A 15,288-nucleotide genomic window follows, 5' to 3' on the forward strand; every position below is an offset into this window, starting at 1 on the left:
GATAATTTCCTATGCATCAACAGTATATTTTAAACCAATCTTTAGTACCTGTAGAATTTCCTCTTGTCTGGATACACACAATAATATAGTCAGGCATGGTGGCACCAAGCACTGTATGCTTTCTTGTAACAGATTTATCCACAGATGTTATAACTGATGTTCCAGATTCTTCACACTGAAGCCAGCATCCTATATGGTCCCATAAATGTCAATGCGTGATAAGTCTGGAGACTGACAGCACAGTGATATGCTGCCACACTTCCTTCACCTGCCTATGTTTCTTGCACAACTGACTGATTATCATAAAAGATGATTTCCCAGACAAGCATGCCAGCAGTGGTGCAGTAAGCCATTCTGCTGAGTGGCATACTGCACCAATACTGTAACTCCTGTTTTACTGTTGTAAAACAGGATTACAGTATTGGTATTGATTGAACCAGTTCTCCACACTATCACAGTAGCCATCCATGTTCAAACAGAATAAAGACTCATCATTAAAGATGTCAATATATAACAGTCCATGTTTCTCTGTCATCACTGCAAATGAAGCTGACGATGACGGGTTGATGACAGGACACCTACTGATTACCTGTAATAGTATGGAAAGTGACAGAGTTCTGTAACAAGACTTCCACCCATCTCTGAATGGTAGACAAAGATGCATATGTGCCCAGACATATTCACTGCTCCCAACACCTGCTCACAGTCAGGTCAGACCAGATAGTGAGAAATTTGACAAAAGGGCCATCTCAGTATAATGATGCAATCTTTTCAAACTCTGTCAACTGTAGATAATGCCTTTGACTGCATCATATAGATGTGCCTGGGAGGCAATACTGAACTCAATGACTGTCATCATGAAAGGTTTTGGCTACTTAATACTAATGATCATTTCTAACAAATGCATAATGCACAACCTAGAGTGATACTCAACGACATTTTTACCGTTCTCATTAGGTTTGTACACAGTCGTTCACCTTGAGACAAACACACAAATTGCAATGTCATGCGTGAGTCACCAACAGTGGAAACTGACAAATTGGCAATGAGGATTTCTTCTAATTTTGATTACATGATATTATTAATAGCATTATGTGGAGGTACAGCAGGTAACCTGAAGTGGAGTTTCATCTATTATTTTTATAAATATAATTTTCTTAATATAGAGAATAAAAATTGAAGTTGTAAAACTTGTACTGCACAATACCAAATAATGGTAGACTTCATGAGTGCACACAAGAAACTTTTTACAGATAAGCTGTTCATATGTATATATATTAATATAATTATAGAAATAATGTATAATATAGAAATATATAGATATTTCTTAATTATACCTTATATTTGCTATAAATGATATTAAACAATATAGGCTAGTTTTAAAAGTAATAATCTTGCCTATGTTTCAATAAATAGGAATTTAAGTATATATTTGATAGTTGTCTAGACTCAAAGGTACGAACCTTTCAGTAAACAATAGTAGTCAACAAAAGTATTGTTTATAATGAGAATGCTACAAGATTCAATATAGCATTTCCTGTTGACTGTTCATTAAGTGATGTCACAATGTACTTGTTTTGCTTAATGACTCAAAATCATTAAGCACTACTCAATGGGTGCATTTACTTTTAGCTCCGATCTCACCCCTAGCGCGCTCAGCCTGTATACTTTTTGTTAGCTACCAGTGAGCACAGCGTATACTTTTCGCACCCACGACGTCATTGCTAGCATTCCTAGCATGCTCGGCGTGCTCGGAGAATTTACAACGAGCTAGGTGTTTGTTCAAAGATGGCGGCGTCCATGTACGATGTTACGGTTACTCTACCGGATGGAAAAGTAGTTAAATTACGAGTTAACGAAGACGTTTGTCGTCAGATGATGGAAGGTAAGTAAAAAGGAATTCCTAAAAGTGTATAATTTTATATCATAAATCCTATTTCGATAACAGAGGACTTCATTACAGATGTAAATTATGCCAGAGAATTGGCTTTGAAAACCATTTCAACTGCTTCAGTTGAACCAAGTATCCCTACTGGTAAGTCAAATTTTGATTTTGAATAAAATTGTTGAAAGAATAAACTAAGATCACAATGTAATTAGCGCCGATTGTTAAAAAAATTTTATAATTTTTAATCTGTTATAATAAAGGCTCCATATCTAAATATTTTCTATCTTTTATTATAGAGGAGTCCTGTAGCTTCCAGTGGCCCAAAGCCAGGACCATTGAATTAATTTCGTTATACAACGAACATAGAGAGAAATTTGAATTACCTCAATATACAAATATTCAGGTTGTACTGCTTGCCAAATTAACATTGTACGTATGAACCTTCCATAAATAATTTCTAACAACCTTCTTTAATATTATAGATATGGAGGATAATCGCAAATAAATTAAATGAAGAGGGGTTTTCGGTGACTCCAGCCCAGGTTGACACCAAATGGCGAGGGCTGAAAAAAACATTTAAAAAAATAAAACTTCACAATTCCCAATCCGGTAACAACCGGAAACATTGGGAATTTTATTCCTTAATGGATGATGCCATTGGGAAACGGCCAGAAATATCCCCTGTTGCTACTTGTAGCAACACAGATGGAGTGAGAGTGAATCCTCACTCAAGTTCCACTCCCACTCCGTCATCCCCGTCTCCTGTGGCATGCACACCATCCCCGTCTCCTGTGGCATGCACACCATCCCCGTCTCCTGTGGCGTGCACACCATCCCCGTCTCCTGTGGCGTGCACACCATCCCCGTCTCCTGTGGCGTGCACACCATCCCCGTCTCCTGTGGCGTGCACACCATCCCCGTCTCCTGTGGCGTGCACACCATCCCCGTCTCCTGTGGCGTGCACACCATCCCCGTCTCCTGTGGCGTGCACACCATCCCCGTCTCCTGTGGCGTGCACACCATCCCCGTCTCCTGTGGCGTGCACACCATCCCCGTCTCCTGTGGCGTGCACACCATCCCCGTCTCCTGTGGCGTGCACACCATCCCAGTCTCCTGTGGCGTGCACATCATCCCCGTCTCCTGTGGCGTGCACATCATCCCCGTCTCCTGTGGCGTGCACATCATCCCCGTCTCCTGTAGCGTGCACATCATCCCCATCAACCCAATCTCCTGTGCCCTCTTCATCTAATACCAGTTCTTGTAAGAGAAAAAGAGACAGCAGCGAGTTGCTCAACGTCGTACATGACATAGGAAGAGAAATACAAAAGAGGAGAGAGGAAAGAAAGAACGCAAAAAACTGCACGAAATATTAGATAAAATTTTAGAAAAATTATAAATAAAGTTCATTTTTATTGAAAACAAAAAGTTTTTAAAGTTTTTATTTCATATAAAGTAAACAAAAACTCGTTTTTAATATTTTTGATGCAATCTTTATTTCATAAACTTTTGGATGTACTATACCTTAATTACTTAATATATGATATATATACAGACAAAATGTTACATTACAGAAAGTTATATAATATATACACATACAAAAAGTTATATAATACATATACATTTCTTTTTTATGTCATTAATGCTGTATTCGCCTTGCAAAAAGAATGTTTGCCAAATCACTACGCTTATTTTGTGCATCTCTTCTTGCTTGGACGTTTTCAATTACTTCTGGCACTCCAACTAACCTTTCCTCTTCAATATTGGTTTCATCTCCTTCTAAGATAGAAAAGTTGTGGAGAATGCATCCTGCCATAATTAGCATCACCATTAAGTCCAATCGATGCATATCAAGAAGTTTGAAGCGTCTAAACCGACCAACAAACAACCCAAATGCTCTTTCAATTGAGCTCTACATTTGAAGCTTGGTGTTGAAATATGATTGAATTTCAGTTAAATGGCCATTGTCTCGGTATGGTGTTAATAAATATTTATTTAAAGGATAGGCTGCATCACCGAGGAGGTGAGTGTCTACCGGAAATCCTACACCTTCATCAATTCGCTTAGCTAATGTGGATCGACGATAGACACAGGCATCATGAACTGATCCCGCCTCTCCTACATAACAGTCCGTGAATAGCAACTTCTCGTTGCATACAGCCTGGAGAATAATTGAATAAAATTGTTTCCTATTATAATAGGATGAATGGTCATTCCTGGGGGCTTTAATAGCCATATGCTTACCATCTACAACTCCAATCACTCCAGGAAAACCAAACTTTTTTGTGTAATATTGGCTTGTTTTAAATGCCTGTTCTTGGTTTGGCCAAGAAAGTATACCCTCTCTTTTATTCAAGTCCAAAAGTGCTGAGGAAAATTCATGCAGTATTTTCCAAGCTGTTCGTCTGCATATGTTAAAACGATCCGCAGCTAACCTGAAAATGAAAATGCACATTAAGTTGCTACATAGTATTGTATATACATAAATATTAATAATTTGTATATAATGCAATACACTAACAGCATTATATAGTCTGTTAATTAATTATAGCCACACTTGGGTTAGGTTAGGAATTCAAGAGATGATTTCATTTGTCTATGCAAATTATTTTACACTGATTTTTGAAAATTCAAAATTAATCATTATATTAATAATTTAACAACAAAAATATATTTTTTTGGCTCCCAAAAGTATAGATGATAAAACAAAATTGCAAAATTTGAAGCATAAGAAACTTATGTGATGTCATTTATTTTTTATAATTATAACACTTTTACTTTGTTGTCAAGTAGTAATTTAAATACTGAATCAAAACTTTCCAAAATTTTACATGGAAAAGAGTTTAGTATGGAAGAAATTACATGAATATGGAAATTAAAAGCAGGAGGCTGTAGTGTCAAGGAACTTGCAAGTTTTAATGAGCAGATCTTCTACTGAAATTTATAAAATTTTGGAAAAATCATCACTAATACCTTCTAAACATTGATTAAGGAAGGCCCAAAATCATATGTCAAAGTGGTAGTGATAGAACTGTGCATCTTGCATCACAACAGAATAAATTAGCTTGTCAAATTTTGTGTGAAAGTGGATTAAAAACATCAAAAAGCAAGCACTGTTAGTCAAAGAATTTCAGCAGCTCCACATGTGAAATTTTATGCCTTGATAAAAAATCATCAGTAACAAAATTGGCAAGAATGCAGTAGACTAAAGGTCACATGCTGTGGAATGACCAATAGCTTAGTCCTTTACAGTAATGAAAAAAAATTTAATTTGTATGGCCTAATTACTGGTATGGTATTAGGAAAGACAAGTGCAGTTTTTCAACAGTCAACAAGGTGGTGGTTCTGTTATGGTGTGGGGCTGCTTTGGATTTAATGGTTTATCAAATTTAGGGATTTTAACTGACAAATATCTAAAAATTATCAAGAAGTCCTAAAAAAGTCATTTATTACCTATTGGAGAAGAAATTAAGAGGGACAAACTGTAATTTTATGCAAACAGGAGTATTTAATGTTAGTTGTACTATTTTTAGCTTCTATATGTATTACCTTTAAAATATAAAAATTTGGTGTAGTTATATTTAATTGACACAAAAAGATCAAGAATTTACAAAATTTGTGATGATGTTAAAAGTTGTTAACTTATTTATACTGTAAAACAGAATTTATGTTTAAAGTTTCAAAGTACCAAAGTTTCATTTAAAAATTCTTTACAGTTTTCTTTTAATTCAAATATATATATACAATTTGTTAATTTTAACCACAATTCATATTATTAACATGAATCTCAATTAACGATATAGATCTGTACTTTACCTGAACGGAGCTTGATTCGATAACAAGTAGAGACTGCACAATATTTTTTTCTCCACCGTCAATGGACATCGTTCTCTTGAATTCGGTTTGTTATTAAGTAATGGTGCTAATTTTGACATTAAAATGTCCACAGTTGTTCTGTTTAATCGAAAATGTTCTTGAAAATCCTTCGATCGGTATCTTGGCACGGTGTACTCAACATACCCTTTTACTTTCTCAACTGACTTGCTGTTCTCACCACTGGATGAATTCGCCTCAACTTCTACTGCAGATATTGCACATTCTAGCAACAGATCATCGTCTTCAGACTCCGAATCTAGAGACTGTAGTTGTGAAATTATCGCTACAGCCGCTGACACTAATCCGGAAGCCGCCATTACTGTGTATACTTTTACAAGCGTGCTAGTATGACGTCAGGCTGAGCTAAGTGTCAGCTCGGCAAGCTTGGAAGCTAGCAAAAAGTAAACGCACCCAATATCACCATCCTGGTGTAACAAAAAGTACACTAAAAATTGTAAACATAATGTGCCTCTGTGACCCTTATTTTTCAGGATACTGGAATTTTAATAATTTTAAGGCACTCTGGCAGCATTAACTATCATGCTATTGGACCTAACTGTCATCATTTACATATCTGTTTGAGATAGAGCTTTATGTCAACTTTTGAGTACAATTCAAGTTCTAAATGAGACAGGTTGGGACCTTATCAGAACTGTAAAGCATACCCGTAGGAGCAAAAAAGTCAATGGAACCATACCTCTACAAGCAACCTTTCATGAGATAGATTACCAAAATCTGGTCACACAAGATCACAAGTCACATCACTCTACTCAGACTATTGTGTTTAATTATTTAGCCTATGCAACTTGCTGGCTTTGAGTAGCCCACTTGACTATTCATGGAATACTTGATGTTATATAGTTTTAGAGGAGTGTGGGACTCACCCCCACACCCCTCTAAAACTATATAATGAGGTGTGAGCGATAACAAGTACCAAAGCACATGACTATATGTGGAGCATTGGTCACGACAAGCGATAGCAAGTCTTGATGATGCGGAGCATGGAGAATAGGAAGTATACTGATGCATGTTAAAAGCTGACCTTTGGAGGCAAATATTTCACAAAAGGTCACATGGGCAGGTATGGTTCCTTTGACTTTTTTGCTTATATAGGGGTCTACAATTCTGGGGCATGAAACCTCTCATTCAGAGCTTGAATCTTACTAACTTTTGCAATAATCAACAATTCTAACTGCATTATTCTTCTGTGAATGAATGTTTACACTGCTTAACTTTTTTTGATGAAGAAAATGCTTGTTTGTTTATTTTCCTTCATTGATTAACAAATTATAACTGAACAGATACAAAAAAAGGCTGTACTATAGATTACTCCCTATGGAATTTCAAGACTGAGTATATATTTAAACTCAGGAGACAAGTTCAACGATACCCTACTTTTGGACCAGAGACCAAAAATAAGAAAGTTAGCATATTAATGATTTCTTGCCTTTCACAATGCATTCTATGCCATTTTAGAGTTTTCCACTAGATGGCGTTTGACTGTTCGTGCTCCGACGAACTCCTCCCAGAGGGGAGCCACTGGCAGGCCACCCAATGTTTAACGTCACTAGTTATTGATTCATGGTACTTCTTGAACGAAAGAAAAAAAAAGGAAACATATACTGAACTACAAGCAGCGCCACCTAGTGGAAAACTCTAAAATGGAGTAGAATGCATTGTGAAAGGCAAGATCTCGTTAACATGATAACTTTCTTATTTTTGGTTTCCGGTCCAAAAGTAGGGTATCACCGAACTCGTCTCAGTCCAGAGTTCAAATACATACTCAAAGTCCCGAAATTCCATAGTGAGTAATCTATATAATCCCCCAAAAAAATTTAAGCAACAAGCAAAATTATTTATCTACTGGAAATCATAGATCACAACCTCAAGATTTCTAAATTACTGTTTTGTTTTTTAATTGAATATTTTGAACTATTCTTATTTCTTCTTTCTACATATTTTCTTCTTCCAAACCACATTTTCACATATACTTTCGAATTTTCTATTACGTTCATTTCATTTTCAGCCTTTTGTCTTCTATTTCTCGTTTCTCATTAATTTTCTTCATTCTATTTTAATCAAGTCCAGTAATTCGAAAGGAGAAGTTTTTACTTTAATCAAGTGTAAAATTATCTGAATGAAAGCTTTATTCATCTTTTATTTATCAACATTTAAACGCCATACTTTAATGTGAATTGTAGAAATTATTTTTTTCATTAGTAATGGTATCAGTAAAGCTAAAAATATAATGTGCAAAAATTACCATAACTTTTTAATAAATAACTTAACTCCATGAGAAATTTAAGAATGTTATACAGGTAAATTTCTAGTATTTCCTTGCAATCTAAATATTTAAAATATTATTTATTCATATCAGTAACATATTTCACTTATTTATAAAACGATCAAATTCTAATTACACTTTAACGATAACTACAATAAATCATTTAAAATTTCGACAACTGTAAACCTTCGAAATATCGATCACATGGTTACGATAAGAAGACAAAAATTTATTCCACTAGCGGACATAAGAAAATTCAAAATTATATTCATACCCAGCACTAGTAGCAGCTGACAAAGAATTACTAATATCATTTGCACAAGCGAGTTCAAGACCACACGACACATGCTGACGACTCGCCATTTTGAAATATCCGACCTGGCGGGAAGCAAGAAATGATAAAGCGACCAATTAAAAATAATCAATTCTTTAAAAGTCAATATATTAAATAATTATATAAAATAATTTATAATGTAGTAAAAACATTTGAAAAAAATTATATACAATAAAATTGTATTGTATTTATATACTTGAATAAAACAGTTGCGTTTATTATGTATCTTGTAAATACATGATACATTTTACCTCTCCGCCCCGTGGGCACTAAGAAGAACTCTTTTTTAGCAAGCCCATTATGGGTTCGGCCAGGTCTACAATGGGGCGGGGGTCGACATATCTAGTCGGGCAAACCCGAAAAATTTCTGTGAATTTTTCGATGCCAGGTTTCCCAGGGCAATAAGCTGCTACCTTGACCGCTCGGCTATCCGGCCATCAATACATGACATTATTCAATGTAATCGATAACGTGATTAGATTAATTTCTTTACCAATACATGAAAATAAGTTATTATGATTCCTACTTAGTGTTGCCACCAGGACGGTTTTCACCCGGACAAGCCGTTTTTAAATTCATGGTCCGGATTAATTATTAATTTGTCCAATTTCGTAGAAATTGTGAAATTATGACGAAACAAAATAAATTTATAAAAATATTTGTAAGTACTTTATTTTAATGGTTAAAGATTTTAACTTCGCACCTCCCACCCAAACTTGTCCTCATCTTACCCCTAGGACGGCGATTCTCAACCTTAGCTCCGCGACCTCCACCCAGAGGAATATTAAGTTTCGAATGCAAAGCGTGCTTTATTTTAGCGTGCGATCAACCGTGAAACTCAGTTGTTTTTTTAAATTTCTAATGCGAAATGGATAAATTTGTGAAAAAAACGAAGTGAGCCATCTACATCCAGTGAATCGGTTGGTAAAAAGACAAGGTTGTACAATGACAGTTATTTAAATTATGGTTTCACACGCGACCCCCAGGTTGAGAAACGCTGCTTTAGAATAAATGAATGATTCGATATTTCTATAATTTTATTTATTAGAAAACAGATAGCGTTATTTTAACCTAAAAATCATAAAGTAATCCTATTTCTAATGAATATTATTTTAATAAAATAATCCTTTCTGAAATATTTCAAACCGATTAATGTTTTTACATAACACGTGACGTAAAAATATTACGGGATCGTAATACGTCACGCGTTCTTAAGGCCCGCTTGAACGAAGACAGAAGACTTCACGAAAGGCGGAGAAGGCTCCCTGTGTCCCGCATGCTTAAGCCCCACTCGGACGAAGACAAAATACGGTGAGGCTTAGACGGCTCTCTGTGTTTCGTTTCTTTGAGGCTTGCTCGAGTGAAGAAACTGACCGGAGATGGAAAAGGCTTTCTGTGTCCCGCTTTATTGAATCGCACGCAGGGCGAGTAATTTTTAAAATTATTTTTGGTTAATGAGGTTCGGTATGAGATTAAACTAAATTTTGTGGCCCTAGCGCGCATTTTATTACGACCAGATGTATTTATAGATTTCCGTCTTTCTTTATTACTAGTTGTAATATTGCATTTCTTAGTTTAGATAGTAATAATACGGTGAGTTTCGAATAGCTGAATTCAGAGGTAATTATAAATATTTTCATTGTGCGAGTTAGGAAGAACTCGACTCGACAAGTGATGTTGGTCACTTGTGGAGTAAGATTCTTTCCAACTCTTGGTGGAACTGTGAAGTAGCCACCTCCACGTGGTGAGTTTTGGGTTGTCGATCGTCTGGAAATGACGAACGGCAGGCGAAAAGCTGCTTGTTCCATTTTATCCATTCTGCCGCTGTTGCGCAGCTTTCTTATGCCGTTTGATGTTGAAAACCCAGTGTTTTGGTGTTTCGTTCAAAAAGTCGAGGGCAAAATCAAATTTAAATTTATTATGAACTGCTGATAAGTAATTTACAATTGTCCCTTTTGTGATTTATTAATTCTAAAATTGAAATATTTTGTTAAATACATTCTATTATATTAACTCCGGGTTTCTTGACGGGGTCGGTACTGACCCTTTAGGGGTCGATGAAAGTTTGCGGGAATGGCTAAAACTTTGCAAATATTTAAAATTTTACACAGTTTTCCTGCTCTTAAATAAATGTTTTTTAAAAATTATATAAGAGGTTATATTATATATAATAGAATATTGTATAATATATATTGATTGGGTCAACAGAAAAAATACTTTTTTAAAAGGGAAACAATACACGAAAAAGATTAGGAACCCTTGCATTAATTGGTTTAACCTTTCATTTTTATTTGTTTGTAGGTAACTGAAACCAATCTTCCATCTTACTTTCCCGGCTCCTTGTGTATATAACACAGTAAAATATTGGAATCATATCAACTTTGACATTCCGAGACTTTTGCTAATTTCGACGATTTCAACCCAGAAAAGCCAAAAGAAATTCCTACAATGAGTCAGTGGCGTGCCGTCATTGGAAGCGATGGAAGCGCCGCTTCCACCTTCCAATGACCTTCCCTGACGGCCGGATGGCCGAGCGGTCAAGGTGGCAGCCTACCGCTCTGGGGGACCCGGATCGAATCCGAACGGGTCGAATAATCCCCAGGAATTTTTCGGGGGGTGGTCCGTTCGGATATGTCGGGCCCCGTCCCTCACCACCCGGTCGCCCCATTGTGGGCCTGGCCGAACCCATAATGGGCCTACTAAAAGAGGCCCACAGGGCGGAAAGAGTTAAAAAAAAAAAAAAAATGACCTTCCCTTGTATTTTCTAAAAAATATAAATATAATATCTATCTAAAATCTAAATTTTCATATTTTAACGTACTTTGAATTAATTAAAATTAATATTTTATTATAACTGCATTATCTATCTTATTACAAATTTCTATACCACATGTGAAAAAAACGATAAGATTGCTATTGTATATTCGAATAATTCAGTGGCGGAAGGAATGTCGAAACCGGGTCAGCTTCCAAGCAGCCAGATTATAGGCATTGGCGCATGCGCTTTACAGAGCACCAACCTCACCCGGTTTAGCTGGTGGAAACTTCACACGTATAACTCTTTCAATTTTATATCCCAGACCGGTTCTGGGCTGTTAGCCGCCTGCCTGCTAGATATTCGGCCGCCCTCGCCCGATTATGTGAATCATGAGTAGACTAGATTTATAACTTAACCCAACCGATAAGAGTTTACTGACATGTTTTTATGATAGTTCTGTATAGTTGACAGGAGTTTTAAAAAATCCATTAAAATATTTGATATATTTATTCTGCTCTCCCATCTTATATTACTTAGGCTGTGTACACATTAGGCGTTTTGAAGCGCGCGCTTTGGTAACCCGCGTTTTAAAGAACCATGAGTTCCGCATAGGTATACACACTCAAACGCGCGTTCTAACCAAAATCTATCAACGCGCGCTTGGCCAGAAGCGCGCGTTTGAGTGTGTATACCTATGCAGAACTCTTGATTCTTTCAAACGCGCGCTTCAAAACGCCTAATGTGTACCCAGCCTTACGGATTTCAATGTTAAACCGGTGATATTACGATTTAGTATGTCCCATCTGCAAGGGGATACAAAAAAACGTGTACAATTCTTGTATAATGTTAAAAAAAATTAACTGTTACTTTGGCAGCATCATTTACAACCAAATTTAAGAACCACTGCCCTAGACCATCACTGACGCGCAATTAATTGATTGCCCCTGGAAGTCGGCTTCTTACAGAAACAGCTTCCCTGTCATCAAATGTCACGGCACGCCACTGCAATGAGTTAAGTGTGTTGTGTCTCGTGCCATCTTTTATGAGATTTTGTTGTGAAAACAATGTTTTTATATATTATTAATTATTATAAGATGACAAAAACCTTAATTTTGAGGTTAGTGATTGGTTTTATAAAAAAAAAATTGTAAATGCTAATAACGAGTAATCTTCGTTAAGTCCGATCTCTCTCGAGATCTCCCACTATTTCCCCACCTCCTCCATCTTTATCATCATCAATGTCCCTCAAATCAAGTTACCGTGCCAAATTTCATGTTTTCATCTTAATTCATCCTGAGATATTAAATGAAATAGACGCCAACATTTGCGCTCGCATGCCACATGCATCCACAGATAATGGCATTTTCAATTTGTTTCTTTTATAAATCTCATCCCTATTCTCAAAATTAAGGTTGTTGCCGTTACATAAATATAAAACAAAATTTAAAAAGCTAGGAACAAAGGATTACTGCATGACAGTGTTTTCCAATCTATTTGGTCATGTGACACATAAAATATGGAAGCATTCAAAACACACTTTGCTGGAAAAATCAAAGGTTTGCGTATATTATAAAATGATATACATTTGCAATAATACCAGTGGCGTGCCGTGACATTTGATGATAGGGAAGCTGTGTTTCTGTAAGAAGCCGACTTCCAGGGGCAATCAGTTAATTGAGCGTCAGTAATGGTCTAGGCCAGGGGTGGCCAACAAGTCGACCGCGGTCGACCGGTCGACCGCAAAGGCTTTAAAAGTAGCCCGCGAAGCCAAAGTTGAACAATTTGTTCTAACTTAAATAAATGTTTGAAATTCTTAATTCTATAATTTAATCTTACAATAATAAATTATTTGTGAAACATACACATACTGTTTATATTTATCCTGATAAGATACACAATGTAGTAATACTGAACGCGCTCTGTCGGCGCTAGTTGGTAGCTGTGTGGCCGCGTGTCTCAACTTGCTTTTTCTCTGTAGCGAACATAGACAGGGCGCATATCAGTATCAGTGTGTGTTAGAGAGTTAGATAGTAAAGTGACAGCCAGTGAAGTGACAGTCAGTGATAGCGAACAGAAGTAAGTATGTTAGTTATTGTTTTAAATATTCCGTAATAATATCTTTAGTAGGTAAATTCTAAAATAATATTTAACCCTATTATTTTAGAATGAATAATCCAAGTACAAGCCGGAAAAAAACGTATCATTATCACAGTAGATGGGAAGAAGATTATTTCTTTACTATGATGAAAGATAAATGTATCTGTTTTATTTGCAATGCAACAGTAGCTTTGTCTAAGAAAGAAAACGTTAAAAGACATTATCTAACAAATCATAAAAATTACGAAGAAGATTATCCACGTGGCACTGCGTTAAGAAAAACAAAAGTGCAACAACTGAAGGCACAAATAACTGCACAACAAAATAGTTTTTTAAAATACAATACAAATTCGAAGACAGCTACGATTGCTTCATTCAAAGTTGCTGAAACTTTGATTAAACACAACAAACCGTTTCAAGATGGGGAAATGTGGAAAGAGGCATTCATTAAAGCTGGAGAAGAATTGTTTCAGAATTTTAAAAATAAATCTGAAATAATGACATCAATCAAAAATATGTCGTTATCGCGAAATACAGTTATGCGTAGAACAGAAGGAATGAGCCGAAATCTTGAAGACATTTTACATGAAAACATTAATAAATGCGTTGTATTATCACTGCAGTTTGACGAATCTACGGACTATATCGGTACTGCACAATTATGTGTTTTTATTCGAATGGTTTTCGATGATATGTTGGTTACAGAAGAATTATTAACTATTATTCCAATGCATGATCGCACAAGAGGTCAAGATATCTTTGATTTATTTAAAAATTATATTGCACGAACAAATTTTCCAATCTGCAAGTTGGTATCAATAACCACTGACGGGGCTCCAGCAATGATTGGCAACAAAAGTGGCTTCGTTGCTTTGTGTAAAGGTGATGATGACATTCCAAATTTTATTGACTATCATTGTATCATACATACTCAAATATTATGTTCAAAAGTGTTAAAATTCAATCATGTTATGGATGTTGCATTTAAAATTGTAAATTCCATAAGATCTAAAAGTTTGTCACGTCGTCAGTTTCGCGCTTTGCTGAATGAATGCGGTGAAGAACACAATGAACTGTTACTTCATACTGATGTAAGATGGTTAAGTCGTGCTACATTTTTAGCAAGATTTAGAGAACTTCTGCCACAAATAACCTCATATTTACAATCTAAAGGTGATTCATATCCGCAATTAAATGATCAAGAATGGCTTCTCGATCTTGCTTTTTTTCTGTGATGTTACTGAAAAATTAAACCAATTAAATCAGCAACTACAGGGTAAAGGTAAAACAATAATACATATGATTAGCATTTTGAAGTCATTTACGGAAAAATTAAATATGCATGCAATGCAACTAAAGCGTCGTGATTTAAAACACTATTAAAATCTGGCAGATGAATCTAAAAATAACAAGACTGTTGCTTACGACAAATATGCTGATGTTATTGGAATGCTTCTAAATGAATTTGATAGAAGATTTCTCAAACTAAGTGAACTTGAAGATATTGCCTGTTTTTTATCTTACCCATTTAATGACATCGACGTTGAAAGTCTTGCTCAGAAACTTCACAATTTTCTTAATACTACAAATATAGCAGAATTAGAAGAAGAAATACTAAATATTAAATGCGATATAAATCTAAAATCAATGGTTTCAGATAGCAATTTTTGGAAACTAATAAGCAAAGATAAATATCCAAATATTTGGACAATTGTTGCTCGTTTCAATGCCTTCTTTGGCTCCACATATTTATGTGAATCCGCATTTTCTTATATGAATGCGATCAAAACAAAACAGCGATCGCAAATAACGGATCTACATTTAGAGTCATGCTTAAGAATTGCTTTAAGTTCATATGAGCCAAATTTTGAGAAACTTGCTGCTCTTATGCAATGCCAGGTTTCATCCAAATAAAAATTGTATGCTTAAAATTTGTTTTGTTCGTATTTATTTCTTGACATTGTATTTTTTTAAATTTTAATAAATATTGTTGGAATTCATAAAATAAAAAATATATCGTAGGCTTAGATTGCAAACCTGCTAACTCATATTCA

General features: G+C 35.6%; 2 protein-coding genes across 4 annotated transcripts in view; one reads left to right on the forward strand and one right to left on the reverse strand.

Moving 5' to 3' along the window:
- Window positions 1–15,288, reverse strand: part of csul (protein arginine N-methyltransferase 5) — a 324,839-nt gene that overhangs the window by 45,973 nt on the left and 263,578 nt on the right. For 2 of the 3 annotated variants that reach the window (XM_067288670.1, XM_067288668.1), the window contains exons 1-2: window positions 8,576–8,677; window positions 8,320–8,423 (exon numbers count right to left, since the gene is read on the reverse strand). In XM_067288670.1, coding sequence (XP_067144771.1) covers window positions 8,320–8,408 — 89 coding nt within the window. In that variant the 5' untranslated portion in view covers window positions 8,409–8,423; window positions 8,576–8,677. Of the gene's footprint in view, window positions 1–8,319; window positions 8,424–8,575; window positions 8,678–15,288 lie in introns of those variants that run through there. The other variant, XM_067288669.1, reaches the window with a different exon arrangement.
- Window positions 13,303–14,469, forward strand: LOC136990300 (general transcription factor II-I repeat domain-containing protein 2-like). Its single transcript, XM_067288686.1, has one exon. The coding sequence runs from the start codon at window positions 13,303–13,305 to the stop codon at window positions 14,467–14,469; it is 1,167 nt and encodes a 388-aa protein (XP_067144787.1).

The sequence above is a fragment of the Centruroides vittatus genome, unplaced genomic scaffold (genome assembly GCF_030686945.1).
Source record: "Centruroides vittatus isolate TY-2023 unplaced genomic scaffold, ASM3068694v2 scaffold_899, whole genome shotgun sequence".
In the NCBI taxonomy this organism is placed as follows: Eukaryota; Metazoa; Arthropoda; class Arachnida; order Scorpiones; family Buthidae; genus Centruroides; species Centruroides vittatus.